We start from the raw sequence: 19,201 nt of genomic DNA, 5'->3' as shown, positions 1-19,201 counted from the left end.
TTTTCTTCCCTACCCATCTCGTCTCTTGAAGGCACATAATATTAATTTTTTCTCCTAATCATCACATCCACCACTTCCATAGCTTTGCCTGTTAATGTTCCTATGTTCCATGACCCAATCCTTAATCTATGATTTTGTTTTTGGCCTTGACTTTGGATTTGATTTTGTTTTTGGCCTTGACTTTGAATTTGATTTTGTTTTTTATTTTGATTTTGGTTTTGGTTTTGATTTTGATTTTGGTTTTGATTTTGATTTTGATTTTGGACTAGCTTCTTTACCCACATCCGTCCAAGCAAATGCGGAACCCTTGCTCATTTATCACTACATCCGGGCGCCGATGAAGCGGCCCTAGCTCACTTGTCACTACACGGGGGCAGTGTAGCGCGTCACTATGAAGGGTTATGCCCACGCCCAAACGATTTTTCATAATTTGTCTAGAGTTCATGTTTTGGATCCGACTAAGTTTTACGTTGGCTGTCGGCTACCTAACACAACCCTCCTCCTTTATCTGAGCTTGGGACCGGTAATGGATAACATCCCCAGGCGGAGTTTTAATGTACTATATTCAAAACAGGCAAATTCTTTGGTGAAAAATTATAATGCAAAGAGAATTGCTTTCAAATATAATGTCATGATGATATAGTTGTAATTCATATCCATATATGTAACGACTCATGATAAATCACATCATTCCATACAATAGTTAGGGTTGTACTACGAGAATTGCATTGAATGTATCATAACATGCATTTTAAGCAGAGCTGTGAGTATAATACCTGAAAAAATACCATATTTGTCATTAGGGCAGTATAATACAAGTGTCGGGCGGTATTAAGTTACTTTTTTTTGGATGTATATATACATTACAAGACATATGCAATTGTAATAAATTCCCATACAAGATGAATTACATAAGTATGTAAAATCATCATTATTGACAAGAGCATGTCCCAGACAAATAATTTAAAATAAAAAATCAACTATGTGGTAGAACACAAATATCAATTATATTCACTTACCGCCATCTCATGAAACTTTTCTCTATGAAGATAGTGTCAGAACTTTGTCTCGTAATTCCCTTGCTAGATTGTGTTAGGGAGGGGATTCAACTTAAGATTTTGCCATATTGTTCTTTTGCATAAATTTATATTGTCAATGTGACTTTTGGGGCAACATAGTGGATCTCATTTTGATCGATTCATTGATTAAGCATGTCAATAATCTTTTGGTTTATTCAGTCCCACTCTTTCTTTGCACTGGTTTTGAAATGAATACTTCATATATTTTACATATCCTGGTAAATTTGCCCGATTATCTTATCTTAATACTAATCAAGAAAAACAATACTAACCATGATTGTCAACTGAAGCCTAACACCTAAAACTTCAATGACTGTTAAACTTTTAGATGAGATGGTGTTAACAATTTAATATAGTATTAGAGTAGGCAAAAGTCTTGAGTTCAAACTCATTGCTAACCCAATATTTCACTAATTGTATATGTTTGGACCAATTATGCAATGAGCCTAAAAACGCGTGAAGGGTCATGTTAAGAGTAAAAATAATAATATAAAAGATAGAAGTTAACCTTCTTATCTATCAGTTTAAACTTTTAGATGAGATGTGAACAATTTAACAGACTTAGGATAGAAGACAAAACATCATTAAAACTTTTAGTCTAATACCTCCTAATATACCTAATAGTTTCCTACTTCACAAAGTATGATTAAATCAAACTGTAATGCAGTCAAAATCATCTGTGTAATGGATTAAAGCCTTCACTAAAAATAAAAGATTGTAAGTTGATTTAGACATATTTTTAGCTCCTATAAGGCTTTTGACTTCTCTCTGGTGTCAATGTATGTTAAAACAATTCCTTTAAGTTCTAAACGGTGTTAGAAACCTTCTACAGGCAGGTGCCAGAATGAGAGATTAGTTTCTTGTGTGTCATTGAGATAATTGATTAGAGGTAAAAATAGCAATGATGTGCGACTGCATTTTATCCCTTGATCACACTATAAATTAAAGGAGATATATAATTGCCATCACTGCAAAAAGTTCTGATAATCCTATAAAAGTCATGCCCAGTGAAATGTCTTAATTCCAAAATATCTGTCGATCAATGATAGTGTAACAGATGCACCCGAAAGAACAGAAGAACAAACTGAAAATCAATAAACCTTATTATCAATATCAATCATAAAAACTAACTTCAATTACAACCTAAACTACTGTATATAGGAAAGAAACTATATTAGGATTTTAATGGAGCCTAATAACCAGAGAAAAAACAAACTAAATTAGGAAACAAAATAAAAAACTTAATAAATAAACAAAAGATAAAAAATAAAAAAACAGTAATTCCTAATATTCAGTTTTCTGTCCTACATCAGTAACACCAACTACATTGAACCAAACAAGCTAAAAGAAAATAAGGTAGATTAGCTGCAGATCACACCTTAGAGCTTTGCATTAACTCCATTCAAGCTTAATTGATCACTGGTCCTTGCAAAAGAAGCATTTTCTTCCTGTCCTACCCCTTTCGATGTTCCAGCACCATCAATAGCTTGAGAACAAAGGTATGCTAATGACTGTAGCCATGAAACTAATGTAGGTTTGCGTGTAACATCATCAGATTCTGCAACTTGGTCATATAACTCATTGAGAATCGCATTCTGGCCATCTTTGGGAAATGAGACAATCAATTGTGCTAATTGCTTCATCAAACTCGGTAGGACCTGTAAGAAAAGTATGTCATTGATTTGCAAGTAGCTTTCAAAATAACTACCATGAACAAATCCTTGTATATACAACTATTTGAAGGTAATAAGCAGTTAAAACTGATCAGGATGCAAATCTCCTCCTTTGATCAAGGAACACTCTCATTCAGTTTCCACCTTAATGGTCAATAGATTTCCATTTCCTTAGAGAATAAAATGAAAACTTACCAGACAATTGAAATTTCAATTTTTTCAACGAAATATTTTGAAGCATTACTGAAACATTATAAAACACCCCAAAGCAATGATTTGTTCTTGAATATGGATGGATATAGAAATTCATTATAAGAGTACATTTGAGAATAGGAAAAAAAAAACCTTAAAATATATATCGAAAGTTCAACAAAATTTAAAGTGGAGAAGCGATCAAAATAAAAGAGAAATTGGGTATATTTCTTCATTTTCTTTTTTGTTACAAGTAGATACACTTAACAAATTTTATCATTATTTTTTTTTCCCTACAACTTAAAACCTAAGTTTTTTTTTTTTGGTTATCTACTAAAGAATTATCAAGAATAACTTTTAACTTAAAATGTTTAGAACTCGTTATTCTCCATAACATTTATTCTTAATGTTGTCACTGAAAAAAGAAAAGAAAAAAAATTAACCATGTTTCAGTAGCCTCCCAAACATTGAAATCACATAGCATTTGTTCAAAATCATGTCAAAATTATTGTTATCCTTGTAAGTTTTTTTGTTTAAATCTTATTCATATTAAAAAATATATGACTCATGGTTCGTACAATTAATTAAAAGCAGGTTGAACTTATTGTCAAATTATTTAATTATAACTTTTATGGAGAAAGATGTATATTACTCAAAAAGCATTCAATTGTTAATTATTAAGCTTATATAAATATACAAATATCAATTTCTGTTTTCAAACATTTAATACTTGTCAATATCTTTTACTATTTCCCCCGTGCTTCCAAAACATTTTGGAAAAGTTTTTAAGTTAACTAAAACAGCACCATTGAAAAACATCAAAAATAAAAAACAACAGAAAATAAATACCACATTGCAACAATATTTTGATCCTTTCTTTGACTCCTAAAGTTCCTTTAATGTTTAATTGTATAAAAGTATACGCATTCAAACCATATTATTGTTATAACAGAAACTAATCTATTAGAGGAAAAATAGACAAGGCAGCATATTGAAGTTAAGCAATTGAACAGATACAGACACTAAGCATATACTAGCATTTACCTGAATATCCACCAGGGAAAGGAGTCTTATAAGCAAATCAAGGATTTTTTTACAAGGCTCCAGCTCTCCTTGCCAATTCCTCCATAGATCAGCATCTTTGGCCACAACCTCAAGGCTGAGATTGCGAGCTTTTTCAACAAAGCTGTGTATAGTGTAAAATATAGATGGACTCCCAGCAACAAGATGACGAACCAAGGCACCAACTCCAGAAGCCATCCCCTCAAAAGGAGTGAGCCCAGGGTACCCCTATAGTTACATCAACAACTAGTGAATGCTACTTTGACATGATAAAGCTCAGACTTGATCAAAATGAAATTAGGGAGAAGTAAATACCTGTAAAGATCTCTGAATGTAATAGAAAACAAGTTGCTCCTTCAGAAAAACTTTTTCATCCTCATTTGAGTCCTTCCCAGACGATACAAATGCCACAAACACTGAATGAGAGGCACGTGCTACTTTTCCATTAGGGTGACACATGTATCTAATTAACTATGTAATAAGGAACTGAATTCAATATGATTTTTAACTAATAAGCCTCACAGTGAACCTAGTTGCAATGTATAGGATACAAGAACATAATTGGAGCCACCACCTTTCTGAATATAGGGGCAGGTAAGTGTTCAATGCAAGTTGGAATAACCCTTAAGTGAAACAAGATCCGAGAAGTCTGCACTTCATCTTTAGACCACGTGTATCCCATTTTCTGCAAGCTGGAACATCCTACAAGTTAAAATTAGATGTAACTCAAGAGGGCTTTGCTATGCTTAGGAACAAATGCATCAATACCTATAAACATTACCTGGTTGATTGATCAAGTCAGATAAGATGGCAAAGATTCTACAAATAAGACACAAGCTGACTCATTCTCCTGAATGGCTACAACAACTGCTCTAATTGTATCCATGTATTCTGGCAATCGCATCCGCCGGAAATACTCCATGCAAGAAAATGAAATTAATATCTTTACAGAAATCTCCATTTGCATTTCTACAGTACATTTTGAGTCTAACTTGTGTTTTGTGACAGCCAATGAAAAAACTACAACCATAAGGAAAGCTGATTCAGCAACTTTCTCTAAGTCGCTCAGTAACTCATCCTGCCTACCTCGAAGCATCAAAGCAATTTGCCGTGTCCCAAGTAGACATCTTGACAGTAGTCCCAAATCAGACTCTCCACTATACTCCGGCTGTCTTCATCAGCTGATGCATACTGATTGCAGAGAGCACCAGTTATGGCCCCTGCTTCTTTAAAAGGGGTGCTATTCAAATGGTCTTTGACCTCATTAAAACTCAACTGTTCCAAACTTCCATCTAGGTACTTAAAAACCCTTGTATAAAAATGCTTTAAGGGAAATATTTCAGTCAATAACACTGAAGCAAGGCATACAAACAGGGAAGCTCGAAACGAAACTGTACTGCTCTTAGCTAAAGCTAAGGCAATACAATTCATGAGAAGGCTCTTTCTAGCTGAGTTAGTGAAACCACCAGTTTCAGACATTAAGTCTAAGGCAACAGTTTCAATCTTTTTCTCTGCAGAAATTCTAAGTTGTAGGGCATTAGGGAGAGATTTACTTGAAGCCCTCAGAACTCCAGCTGCAGCCATGACCATGGCAAATGAGGCATGATGTGGATTTGGAGTCTCTAAAACCTTTTTGGCAAAATCATTAACTTTCTCAAAAGAATGTGAATTTATGTAACTAGACAAAACCCATTCGGTCAAATACAGTATCATAAGCCCATGAGACACACTACCAGAAGGTCCATCTTCCCTATTCCAAATTCCAAATAAAGAGTCTAGAATTCTAACAAAGTAAATATTCTCAGAAGAAGATAGAGCATAACCAATCCCAGCTAGAACATTAGGAATATGCAGGTCAGATGAACCAATCAATCGGTACTCCTCTTCCAATAACCTGGAGAGCAATTCCAAGCAAAAGGTTTTGGATTTTTTGGAAACAGAAGGCACAAAAGTAAAGGCGCCCAGGAGGAGAACTACTTCAGAGAAGTAGAAAGAGATCTTGTTAGAATCAAACTGCATAGAGAAATGGTCAGATATAACCTCAACAGCAGAATCAATCAGTACTGAAGATGGTTTAGAAGATTTCCTGACCCAGATATAAAGAAGTCTAAAAAAGAAACGATAAGATTCAGGAGGAAGAGAGATGTTTCTGGAGGATATAATGGAAATAAGAAGCTTGGCTTGGGGATCTGCAACATAAAGGGACGCTTGGGAATTAAGCAGTGTCTTCAAAGACTGAAGGTGATGAGGATGAAATGCTTGATTTTCAAGAGAATTTCTAAGATCAGCCCATGCTTGAATTATGGCTCGGGCAGAAGATGCAGAACTTCTTGAGTTGATGTTGCTGCTGCTACCACTGTTGCTCCTCAACCATTCTTCAAGGAAGATGGCACGTGCTTGTCTAGCCATATTATGCTACCCTGAAAACAAGGAAGAAAATTGATTAAAATAGGCAACTTAAACATGGAAAAGCAGCATGCATTAATGCCCATACAAAAAGGCAGCCTAATCGTCAACCAACATTGAATTTTTTTCTCAGAATATATCAGATGGAAAGACAAAAGTTTTCTGCAGTAATTTCCATCCAGGATTCACCCATGGTCAATACAGTGTAAGACTCTAAGCTGCCATTCCATATTCACCAACACCCTTAAAAAGCTATACCTGATTTCTTAGAAAGTACAATGAGAAAAAGATGATGAGAATTTGCCTGCTCCACTGGGCACCTGTTAACAGATATGAGACAGCCCAGATAGAATAGATCTACGTATAGCAATATACATACAATTACAGGACCATATTTATTATATAGGATTCCTTAAGTTCCATGAAATTGTAGTTAGAACTGTGAGGTGAACACCCCAAGCAATACTGAATAACATACTGGGAAACTAACTCTTCTTCATCTCGATACAACCAAAATAAAATAGAAAAACGTTAGAGAAAAGCTTTATAATGGACATGAATTTTCCTGTCATTTTCTGGTGTCTAGCAGATACGATTAAAACCAAAAAAGAATCTTCTCAGCCTTTATACTGGCTTACCTAGTGAAAATATACCAAACTCTTGCACCAGCAATGACCAACCTAGCGGACGAAAAGTATCACACACTGAAACATTTCATCAAACAGGAAGTAGGCAAGGAACCAGGATGGCAGTTACTAATAAATGACTTCAAGCAGTACGAGCTGAAATCAACGCACGCTCAATCGCTGCAGATTCTTTCCTTTCTTTTCCTTTTTCCGTTTCTGGTACAAATGTGATATCCGATTGAGTGCAAAGAAACTCAACATGATCAATTCATTTCATCCAACAAACATCATAAGCAACAGAAAAAGAAAACCCAACTGTAAAGATAATTGATAGATGATACCTTCGGGTGTTAAAACATAGGAAGAAACATGAGGATAGTATCAGAAGCTCTACGTCAACCACTTTCCTGTCGGTAGAGTTGATTTCAGTTCATAACCTGAAAGATGCTTCGAATTGTCGAAGATAACAGACAAGAAAAATGTTCTGTTCTTTCTTATAGTTGATACTTTCTCTTGTTATCACCAGTGGTGTCGTGGTGTAGTTGGTTATCACGTCAGTCTAACACACTGAAGGTCTCCGGTTCGAGCCCGGGCGACGCCAACAATGTTTGTCTTTTTAATTTGTGCTAAGAAGTTAGTTTAGAAGGTTACAAATTTTAATAAAAATATCATTTCCCTACCCTTTTTGATAAAGAAATAGAAATACTTTCCCTTTCTGGTTTTATACAATAACTTATTTAATGTCCAAATCTAAGTAAAAATATGATGTGACATTAGAATAAGGGTGTGTACGGTTTGATTTGACTGATTTTCTATATTTTTAATATGTCAAACTATATATGTAATTTTCTTATAAAATCAAACTACATAACATTTTGCAGTGCAGTTTTTGCGATTTATTGAATACTTAGTTTTTATGATTTGACGTGGTTTGATTTTTACGATTTGACATGCACTTAGCAAAATACACCAAATCATTTTCTTGTTAAAATAAGATATTTTAAAAACTAAACTAAAAAATTTAATAGATGAGATTTATATCAAATAAAACAATATATATATGGGACACTTTTTTTTATATTTTATTATTTAATTTTTAATTTTTTATTATTAAAATATTACTTGAACGTTTTGGTTTTGAACCGAATTGCATGATTTGTGATTTTGTCAAATTGTGTCGAATTGTCACTCAAAAAACTGTGCGATGCTATGCGATTCGATCGATTTTTACGTAAGCTAGTTTTTTTGAACACCCTTAATGTTATAAATCGTATAACTTTAAGATTATGACATAAGAATTGATTTACACATTTGTAAGTGATTTTTAGGCATAATTTTACAAATTTTTGTACTAAATCTCAATTAAGTTTAATAATAATGGGGGTGGGGGGTGTTTGGGGCTTGGGGCTTGGACTTGTGTGTTAATTGGGAGTGTCAATTTCTGTTAATCAAAGTTAAGGTGGAACCGGTGATTCCTCAAACAATTTGATTAAAGAGAGACCAAAAATCTATCCCACCATTTCTAAATATTTACATAGTAATATTTGGTTAACTATTTACATACATTGTATACAATACAAACACAAGCTCATGATGTCCATGACCAACATCTATTGCACTATTATTATACCCTAATCCAAATAGATGAGACCCAATTACCCAAATAAATCAATAATGAAATGAAAATTCTTGGCTAATTGAGACACAATTATCTAAAGTAATCAAAATAATAAAATAGAACCTAATCAACCAGTGCCGGCTTAAGGCAGGGCCCCCAAAAAAGAGGGGCTAAAAATTATTAATTATTTAATTTTTTTATTCTTTGAAATATAAAATTATTAATTTTATTTTATGATATTTTTTGTTTAAATTCATACCCTATTTATTTTGTTATTCAATTTTGAACAAGAATGCCCCCTAACTCTTTAAGTTTAAGGATCATTTTTTAATGTTAGACAATAAATAGTGACGTATCATTTAGATAAGGAAATACCCAAACTCTCTAAATCTACGGATTAGTTAATATTAGACAATAAACAATAAATAGTAAAGTATAAACTAATAACGCAATAATAATAAAAAAAAAAAAGAGACAAGAAGTGACGTTATTTTAGGATAATTTAATAAAATAATTTTTTGAACAAAAAAAAAGAGTTCACACTGATTTAAGTATTAAAAAAAATAAATTAATGACTTTTTAATATGTAGTACCTGATTGTAATCTCTTTATATTTTTTACTTATTCAACTATTACGTTTTTAGATCTTTTCCCCTTATTTATATTATTAATTGAAAAAAATTTATTTTTTAAACTTAAATACAAAAATTAAATTAGTGATTTGCATCTCAAAAATCAAAGAAAGTAAATTTTAAATAATTTTTAATATTTATTTATTTTATTAAAAGATCACCAAAATAACTCTTGTCTAAAACTACATATATCCTTAAACCGGCCCAATAATCAACTATAAAACTATAAAGCCATTGCCACTCTACCCATCTCACTAGTAAAAAGAAGTTCAAAAACCATTTTAGATCGTAACAAAGTGTAAACTCTATTTAGGTTGATTGTATATAACTATGATTTATTATTTGTATTACAAAGTTATTATAAACATTGCTTAATTATTGTTTCGGATGAGTTCAGGCATTGGGGGGGGGGGGGGGGTGTTTCAAGAACTTCTGTTCTTTATTGGTCAAAAAGGTGAAATCGCTCACCTCGAGCGCCCCCACACTCGGCTCGACAGGACGTGGGGGAGGTTAATCATGGTGATCCACCCGGATGCAGTGGCTAGACCCGAGCTCACCGCGCACAAGGAGTCCCCCTCACTTCAGAGAGAGATACCTCACACTATCGCTTGCGAGACTCGATCCTCGATCTTAGTCTAAAATTCACCACGAAAGACACTTTGTGTCCCCTTTCTTGACTAACTGAGCTGCTCACGCGGGTGACTTCTGTTCTTTATTAAAGATAGGGATAGAAGATCCACCACAGGTGAAGAGGCTCAAAATTCAAGCTTCAAAGAAATAATTTACTATTATTCTTTTTTAAGGAAAAGAAAAATAAATAAAATAAAAAACAGCAACATGGAAAGAACATATTACGTTAATAAGATCTCTCATCTCACGGCCACACAAAAGAACAGAGAAAAAAGCAATATAAATGGAAAATTGCTTCTCCAACATCAAACCATAATCATGAAGACGATCCCAAAGAACCCAGCCATCCATGCAGCATACTTGGGCAAAGCAATCCTGCTGGCCGCCGAAGACGAGTTGGGGCCCGGTGCCTCATCGCCGGAAGGCGAAGATGCCGGAGATTCAACCCGCTCAGGCAGAACAGTTATGGCAAGCTTCATTTTTCCAGCCTCGCAGTGTCTGCCAATGCCGCAAATGTACCATTTCCTTCCCGGCGTTGCCAGTTCAATCACGTCGTCGCCGGAGGTCAGAGCTTCGGCCGTGGCCGGCGCCGCACATTGTTGGAAAGCTGCTCCGTCCACCTTGAGGACGTCGTGAGCTCCTTCTGGGTATTTGAATACTGCACCAAATTGAAGTTTGGATTATATATATATATAGAGTAACATATATATGATTAGACTACGATATCAAATCAACACAATATTTTATTGCAGTTACATTAAATGTTTTGTTTCAGTCAACATACCTAGTTTGTCGCCGACTCGAAACTCTTTCCCCTCGGACCATGCTTGGTAATCGAAGTTGAGAGCCCACCCTTTCTCATCTCCGACAATATGCTCAACTGCAAAAGCTGGAGCAACAACCATTGCAAGAACAGCAATGGCAATCAAGATTCGCGACGAGGCCATCTCCAGATTTCTTGTGGATTAATGTTAATGAAGCTCTCTTTAATTTCCTCGGCTTAGCTGGTTGGGGGTATTCAAAGCAAAGGCATTTTATTTATAGAGTTGTGTAGCTTAAGCTTAAACAGTAGAGAATCGGCCGGCTAATGGAGGCATGGCATCTGAACAGTGGCCAGGCAAAACAATGGGACTGTTGTATTATCACTTAAGACTGTTAACAAGAAGACAAACGAATTATAAAGTAGCTAGCTAGGTGTAGTCTTGACCTGGTTTTGTGGAATTTGTAGGGCTTCCAATTGGCGTGGTTGATGATTAATTTATTATTATGCTCTGTGATTTGCATGTAACAGTCGTGGCTCACAAATAATTAATAGAGTCTACTTTTCATATTATTATAATATTGTTACAGTAATATTATTTGTAAGCTTCATTTTAATATTTTATATTATTATTTTGTGCGTCTATATTAATATAACACACAATACAAGCCACCAATATAATAGAGTGTTATCTCAAGTGTCAAACTTAAATTTTAAGTAACATTTTTGATATTAGTATTTTTGATATTAGTGTAAAAATAGATTCTTCACACACTTTTTGAACTTTGATATTTAGGTTTAAACATTTTTGAATTTTAAAATTCTTCTAATCAATTTTTAAACTTTTCAAACTTATGAATTTTGGCTCTAATGTTGAAAAGTTTAGATATTGATCGGGTAAGTTTTAAAGTTTAAGAGATGGACAAATCTAATTATCAAAATTTAAAGGTCTATTTACCCTAGACATGATAGTTTATATCTAAAAGTTTTATACAAAATTATATAAGTTTTGCATTAAAAAGTATTTGCTAAAGATGGGATATAATTATAAAAAGAATAATAATATTGTCTTATTTAATAGAAATAGTAAATATCTAATATATATTATAAAAATATTATTTAAACACTCAAATTTGACACTTTTGACTGACACTTGCATTGATATGATATGAAATAAAGTACAAAATATCAATATAGAATATAGTTACAAGTGTCAAACTTAAGGTTGTTCTCTTCGTAGTTTAGTTTTTATTTTTAAATTTTAAATTTATTTTCATTTTTTGTATTTTGAGTATTTATTTTGAAATGATTGAAAATAAGTTTTTTTTTTTATCTGTAGCGTTTTCCAAGTTTTGAAAATTTTGAGTATGTTTGCAATAAAAACAATCAAAATAATTTTTTATTATTCTGAGTTTTCTTTACAAATTTTTTTCTTATTTTTGAAAATACGTTTTTGAAAATATGAAAATAAATACGTTTTCATTGTTTTGAAAAATTAAAAACTGAAAACAGTATAAAAATAACAAAGAGGACATAACCCAAGTGTCCAAAAAACTACAATGATTGGAGCCTAGAGTGTCGAACCACATTAGTTAGTATAGATATGATTTAAATTAAATTAGATGTGATTAGACATTTTACAAAATTACTCTCATATTTTGTTATTTAACATGTGAAAATTTCACTTGATAATAATGTGACAAACCCTCCACCTCTACCCTGATCACAGGTTCTTCACTTTTAAAGTTCAAAAATTGAACAAATAAAGTATAATTCATAATCGTCTTTCCGTCCTGATAAGGAAAAATATCCTCGGGTCCAAAATTATTCCAAGGCCCTGAAAATATAGCCATTGGCACTAGTTCCATGTGAACCCTAATAAGATACTCCATTGATGTCAGCTTACTCGGATCAAGAGGAGACGTGTGGAAGACGTGCATCACCACACCAGTTGGCCTGTTACTTGATGAGGATTCTTCGGATTCCACGAGATCAACCATTCCCTCGAGGATCATGGAGATGGGAGTTAGCTCGAACTATTCGGAAGCAATTATGGAATTCATATCGATAAGATTCCAACTCCACAAAGGACGGGATAGAGATCTCGGTGATGCGAAAAGAATCCTTACCTTAGCAAGGGGATAAAAAGGAAAGACGAAGGACGGGTAAGGGGATGAAACTCTTTTCTTTTTGCTAAAGTTCAGAATTACACATCTCAAGCTTGTTTTTAATCTGGTAATCTGACTTGAGCGTCGGAGTGATTTCGGGGGAGCAAGTCCCCGACTCTATTGCAGGTCCTTGGACTGAGGCAGACAAAGGTGATCGGCTACCACACCATCATCAATTGGCGCCCACCGTGGGGTCGAGGCATTCTTTCTGGTCTATCTGTCCAATACAACTTGCTGTGACATTTGATGGAAACTAGAAGACAGTAGTCTTGGGCTGCTGGTGGTAACCCTGCCCTGGAGCCAAGCCAGAATAATCCTCCAAGGAGCTCACAAGGGCGGGATTGTAGTTTAGATGGCCCTCCTCCCCCGCCTGATCGGATTACGCTCTTGGAAAATCAAGTCCAGTGCTTGACGGAGTTACTCACTAGCTTCCTAGATCACCAGCACCAGCAAGCTCATCATTCTTAGGTAGAAGGAAGGCAGGAACCCCCGAGGGAGGAAGAATCTTGCCCGCGGGAGGCGGACCCTTGGGGACACAATCGGGAAGATGAGCACGGGGAGGCCGCAGAGTCTTCCGTAATGTCATACGCACAACAACAGCAAGAGAGGAGGTTGCCTCAGTTGGAGGAGGAGATTGTTGCCCTGAAGCCGAAGCGAGGCGAGTCTCAGGGGACGATGGTGAATCAACCCCTTAGTCTGGAGATCATGGCGGTTGTACCGCTTGAGTGTCTTCGCATTCCTGCCATTAAACCCTATGTGGGGACTACTGACCCGATGGACCACCTTGATCTTTTCACCTCTCATATGATGGTGCAAGATGCCTCTGACACAATGTGGTGTAGAGTCTTCTTGGCAACGTTGGAGGGGCATGCGCGCGCTTGGTATTCAAACCTGGCCCACCATTCAATAGCCAATTTTGCGCAACTTCGGAGTAGTTTTCTGGCTCACTTCATACCTCTTCAAAGGCATTGAAGGTCTACTATGGCCCTCATTAGCCTAAAGCAAGATCAGGGGGAATCTTTTAAGGCATAAGAACGAGGGCCGAAATGAGGATTAAAAGGAAGAAGCATCGTCCTTGGTAGGAGTCGACCAGTTTTACCCCTCTGAATGCTCCAAGAGCGGAGATCCTTTCCACTATCGAGGAAAAGGATTATCTGAAGAAGCCCCGACCCATGAAAGCACCGTCCGATAAAAGGAACTGGAATAAGTATTACTGCTTCCATCGAGATCATGGTCACGATACGGAGGAGTGTCACCAGTTAAAGGAAGAAATCCAAGAACTTATCAATCGAGGGTTCCTGAGGAATTATGTTGCCAGGGAAGTGGATTCCCGGAGGAGGAAGGACTAGCGTTCGCGGTCACGGAGTCCCCCCACTAGGAGGGACCGAGCAAAGGATCGCGATTATACTCGGCATTTGCCCTTAGGGAGAGACTGTCGTGAGCAAAAGGAGATCATCTTCAACCCCCAGTATTTCATACGCTTGTCGTGGGGGAGCTCCCGGGAGCAAGGGGCAATAAAGATGCAAGCAACCAAGCCTCGGGGATGAAGAGGTCGAGGAGAGGGGAGACGATGTATTTTTTCGATAGCGACCTCCCTGGGTACCCGAACCGAAATGATCCGCTGGTAATAACAGCTGAGCTAGGAAGGTGGGAGCTTCGGAGGATCCTTGTGGATCCAGGTAGTTCTTCAAAAATTTTGTATCAACAGTCCTTCCTAGGTATGGGGTACAGGATGGAGCAGCTAAGGCCGGCTAGGGTCCCCTTGGTGGGATTTGATGGGGAAGCCGTATATTCAGACGGGGTCATCCAGCTTCCGTTAACCTTGGGAAAGGGTCCCCGCACCTCTCAGGTCATGTTGGATATCTTGGTAACAAATGTTCCCGCGGCTTATAACATGATTTTAGGGAGATCGGGCCTCAATTCTCATCGAGCTATTCCTAGCACATATCACATGATGATAAAATTCCCTACGCTTAACGGGATAAGTGAGGTGCGAGGAGATCTACTTTCAGCTCTCAAATGTTACATGGCCTCCATAGGTGTAGCAAAAAGTGTAGGAGCCTCGCGAGGGCAAACGAGGGAAAAATCCCCACAAAAAGCTTCCGATGAGGGAAAGAACTGCCCGAGAGATAGGGTGGGGAGTCCCTCACAGGAGGTTAGTTTTCTATTGGAAGGGTCGGAGGATCCAAAGATGGTAGAACCAGTGGATAGGCTGGAGGAAGTACCCTTAAGGGAAGATTGCCCAGATCGTTGCATAAAGTTGAGTGCCGAGTTAAAAGAGCCGATAAGGGGTCAGGTCTTAGCCCTCATTCGGCAGTATGCAAATGTCTTTGCATGGACCGCCCAAGACATGCCATGAGTTGATCCAGAGGTCATGACGCACAGGTTGGGAACACGTCCTGGTTTCTAACCTATTAAGTAGAAGAAGCGAAGTTTTGCCCCAAAAAAAGTTAGGGTAATTGAAACAGAAGTCGCAAAGTTGATGGAAGTGCAGTACATGTGGGAGGTTGATTACCTTGAATGGATAGAAAATGTGATGTTAGTACCAAAAGAAGAGGGCAAGTGGAGGCTTTGCATTGACTTCACTGATCTTAATAAAGCTTGCTTGAAGGATAGCTATCCTCTTCCTTGGATAGATGCCCTGATTGAGGGGACGGAAGATTGTTTGCTAATGAGTTTTTTGGATGCCTTTCAGGGGTACCATCAGATCCCATTGCACCCCGAAGATCAGGAGAGGACGACATTCATCACCAACAAAGCGACTTACTATTATATAGTAATGCCATTTGGGTTGAAGAATGCGGGGGCCACTTACCAGCGCCTGGTGAATAAGCTGTTTCAGCACCAGCTAAGGGCGAAATATGGAAGCTTAGGTGGATAACATGCTATTGAAGAGCCTCATTGCCAAACATCATCCCATAGATTTGGAGGAATGTTTCCAAATCCTTTATAAGTTTCACGTAAAGCTTAATCCTGTCAAATGTGCTTTTGGTGTCTCTGCAAGAAAATTCTTGGATTATATAGTTCATCACCGGGGGATAGAGGTTAATCCAGCAAAGGTCAAAGCCATTTTGGATATGCCAGCCTTAAGGAACATTAAGGAAGTACAAAGCCTAACCGGAAGAATGACGACCTTAGGGAGATTCCTCTCTCGATCGGCAGAAAATGGTCTTCTTTTCTATAAGGTTTTGTTGAAGGCAAAGAATTTTGTTTGGAATGAGGAATGTCAGGAAGCTTTCAGTAAGCTGAAAGAACATTTAGCTTCACCTCCAGTCCTCACTAAGCCCCAGCAGGGAGAACTGTTGTATCTTTATTTGGCGGTAGCCGAAGAAGCCGTGAGTTCGGTGCTGGCCCGAGAAGAAGATAAAAGACAGAGGCCTGTCTACTATGCCAGTAAGCGGTTGACAGGAGCTGAGATTCGGTACTCTCCCATGGAGAAGCTAGCCTTTGCCTTGGTGGTATCAGAAAGAAAACTTCAACCCTATTTTCAAGCTCATACCATTATTGTTTTCACTAATCAACCGTTGAGGCAGGTTCTTAGCAAACTCGAGCTCTCAGGAAAGATGTTGAAATGGGCAATGGAGCTCACAGCTTTTGATATTGAGTACAAACCTTGGCCAGCTATCAAAGCCCAGGCGTTGGCAAATTTCATTGCCAAAGAGATCGGATCCCCAGAAGCTTTGGAAAAAGATTAGAGGCTATGGATATTATCTGTGGATGGGAGCTCGACCTCAGGCGGTGGCGGAGCAGGGCTGATGATCAGAAGCCCTGAGGGGCAAGTGTGGCCTTATACCTTGCATTTCGAATTTTGAGTATCCAACAATGAGGCTGAATATGAGGCCCTATTAGCGGGATTGAGGTTAGTTGAACAGTTGGGAGCGCAGCAGATTGAGGTGAGTTCGGACTCAAACTTGGTGGTACAGCAAGTGAACGGGGAGTATGAGGCTCGAGAAGATCATATGGCAAGATACCTGGCCACGGTCAGGGAACTGATCGCGCGTTTTTAGTCAGTCAAGGTGGAGTATGTCCCTCGGGCCATGAACATAGAAGCAGATCTGTTATCTCGGATTGCTTCTTCCTCTTTTCCTACGAGCTCCTAAGAAATCTGGATTGAGTCTTTACCACAGAAGAGTATCGAAGAGGTCGTTGATAAGTTATTAGTGGAGGACGAGCCTAGTTGGGTGGATCCTTTGTTATCATACTTGAAGGAGGACCGACTTCCCGAGGATGGCTCAGAAGCTTGAGAAGTCAGAAGGAAAGCCCGAAGTTTCGTACTAGTTAATGGCGAACTTTACAAGAGATCGTTCTCACAACCATTGCTTAAGTGTATCAGGCCTCGCGAAGCAGATTATATCCTAAGGGAAATTCATGAGGGCATATGCGGAAGCCACGTTGGGGCCTGAACCCTTATCCAGAAAGCTCTACGGCAGGGGTACTTTTGGCCAACGATGGTGAAGGACTCAGAGCAGCTGGTCAGGACCTACGACAAATGCTAGCGAACCTCCAACTTGGTTCATGTACCGGTTGTTACTCTAACTCATTTGGCTATGCCATGCCCCTTTGCTCAATAGGGTATTAACATTTTGGGGCTTTTCCCCCCGGCAGCTGGTCAGGTCAAATATATCATTGTTGCCATAGATTATTTCATAAAGTGGGTTGAAGCCGAACCGGTGGCTTCCATTACTACCCGAAGCGTAAAATAATTCATGTGGAAGAACGCGATATCGTTTTGGGATTCCTCGGGTGCTAATCTCTGATAACGGTGCTCAGTTCACTGACCGATCTATTCAAGAGTGGTGCCAAAGGCTAGGAATAAGGAAGCATTTCACTTCGATGGCTCATCCACAGGCTAATTGTCAAATTGAGCTCGCTAACAGAACCTTGTTGCATGGTTTAAAGGCACGAGTGGATAAGGCAAATGGCAGCTAAGTGGAAGAATTGCCGAGTATCCTATGGTTTTATTGGACAACAGTGAAGGTATCTACGGGTGAGACTTCATTCAGCCTATGTTATGGTTCGGAAGCATTAATCCCTGTCGAGATAGGAGTGCCTACCCTAAGAGTGGAGCTCTTCAACCCCGAGTCTAATGAGAAGAATCTAAGAGACAACTTAGACCTCCTTGATGAACTTTGGGAGCAGGTAAAGATTCGGTAGGCTGCCTACAATCAGTGTATTAAAAGATACTACAATCGAAGGGTGAAAACTTGGAGTTTTCTTCCTCGAGATTGGGGATTACGGCGAGCGGATATTCGAGGGGCTCGAGATGCAAACAAGTTAACACCGAATTGGGAAAGTCCCTTCAAAGTGATGGAAGCCCTCAGTCCTGGTGCATACAAGCTCCAGACCACTGAGGGTGTGCCCGTGAAAAATACTTGGAATATGCAGAATTTGAGGAAGTATTATCAGTAATGTCCTTTATTAATTATGATTTCTGAAATAAATTTATTTTTTCTCTCCCCCCGGTAAGAGCTCCCCACTGCGAAAAATTTTAGGGGACCACTTTTGATCCTAGATAAAGGATCAGATGTGATCCTCGGAGGGACTCGAACCTTTGATAAAACAACAAAGGATCAAATGTGATCCTCGGAAGGCCTCGAACCTTCGATAAAACAACAAAGGATCAGATGTGACCTCGAAAGGCCTCGAACCTTCGATAAAACAACAAAGCATCAGATGTGATCCTTAGAAGGCCTCGAACCTTCGATAAAAACAACAAAGGATCAGATGTGATCCTCGGAAGGCCTTAAACCATCGATAAGAATAACAAAGGAACAAATGTGATCCTCAGAGGGACCTGAACCCATCAGATGTGATCCTTGGAAGGCCTCAAACCTTTGATAAGAATAACAAAGGAACAAATGTGATCCTCAGGAGGGCCCGGACCTAAGATAAAAAGAAAAAATAATGGATTAGATATGATCCTTGGGGGGCCTGAACCCTCGGCACAAAATGAAGAGATCAGATATGATCCTCGGGGGGCCCTAACCTCCTAAAAGAACAGAAAGCAAAGAAAGAAGAAAGCAAAGGAAACAAAGGATCATATCTGACCTCTGAGAGATTCTTTGTCTCTAATAGCAAAGGAAAATATCTAAGGCAGGTAACATTTAAATAGAGAGTATTTTTCGAAGCTAAGCAAGAAAATTTTAAATTTTATTAAAGTATCAAACTTGAGTACAAAGGCATCTATTCTAAGGAAGATAAAGCTGCTGAGACGTCGAAGGGGATGGAGTCCACATCTAAGTTCGACAAGCGCTCCTTCGTGAGTTTTTTCATGTGTTCAAATCCACCTCGAAGTACTACTTCTAACTCCGCAGCGTAAGCCTCGGAACTTCGAAAGTCCTCGCGACCATTCTAA

At 37.9% G+C, this 19,201-nt stretch overlaps 2 protein-coding genes and 1 non-coding gene across 3 annotated transcripts; 1 reads left to right on the top strand and 2 right to left on the bottom strand.

The window, feature by feature from the left end:
• Positions 1-305: 305 nt before the first annotated feature.
• LOC127787303 (uncharacterized) lies at positions 306-7,544 on the bottom strand. The gene is given in 8 exon segments (XM_052315277.1): positions 306-2,737; positions 3,989-4,234; positions 4,322-4,469; positions 4,558-4,698; positions 4,783-5,116; positions 5,119-6,426; positions 7,051-7,254; positions 7,380-7,544. Coding segments are annotated over 6 exon segments (2,445 nt in total). The 5' UTR covers positions 6,416-6,426; positions 7,051-7,254; positions 7,380-7,544; the 3' UTR covers positions 306-2,458.
• Positions 7,545-7,565: 21 nt separating this feature from the next.
• On the top strand, positions 7,566-7,639 carry TRNAV-AAC (transfer RNA valine (anticodon AAC)). The gene has a single exon. It is a non-coding gene; the product is annotated as a tRNA-Val (tRNA).
• Positions 7,640-10,223: 2,584 nt separating this feature from the next.
• Positions 10,224-10,865, bottom strand: LOC127787508 (blue copper protein 1a-like). Its single transcript, XM_052315568.1, has 2 exons — positions 10,703-10,865; positions 10,224-10,576 (listed from the first exon to the last, which is right to left on the bottom strand). Exons 1-2 carry the CDS (start codon positions 10,863-10,865, stop codon positions 10,224-10,226), a joined length of 516 nt encoding a protein of 171 aa, XP_052171528.1.
• Positions 10,866-19,201: the final 8,336 nt, after the last annotated feature.

The sequence above is a fragment of the Diospyros lotus genome, chromosome 12, assembly GCF_014633365.1.
Source record: "Diospyros lotus cultivar Yz01 chromosome 12, ASM1463336v1, whole genome shotgun sequence".
In the NCBI taxonomy this organism is placed as follows: domain Eukaryota; kingdom Viridiplantae; phylum Streptophyta; class Magnoliopsida; order Ericales; family Ebenaceae; genus Diospyros; species Diospyros lotus.
The sequence above is the reverse complement of the archived record's forward strand: the minus strand, read 5'-3'. Positions and strand labels throughout refer to the sequence as shown.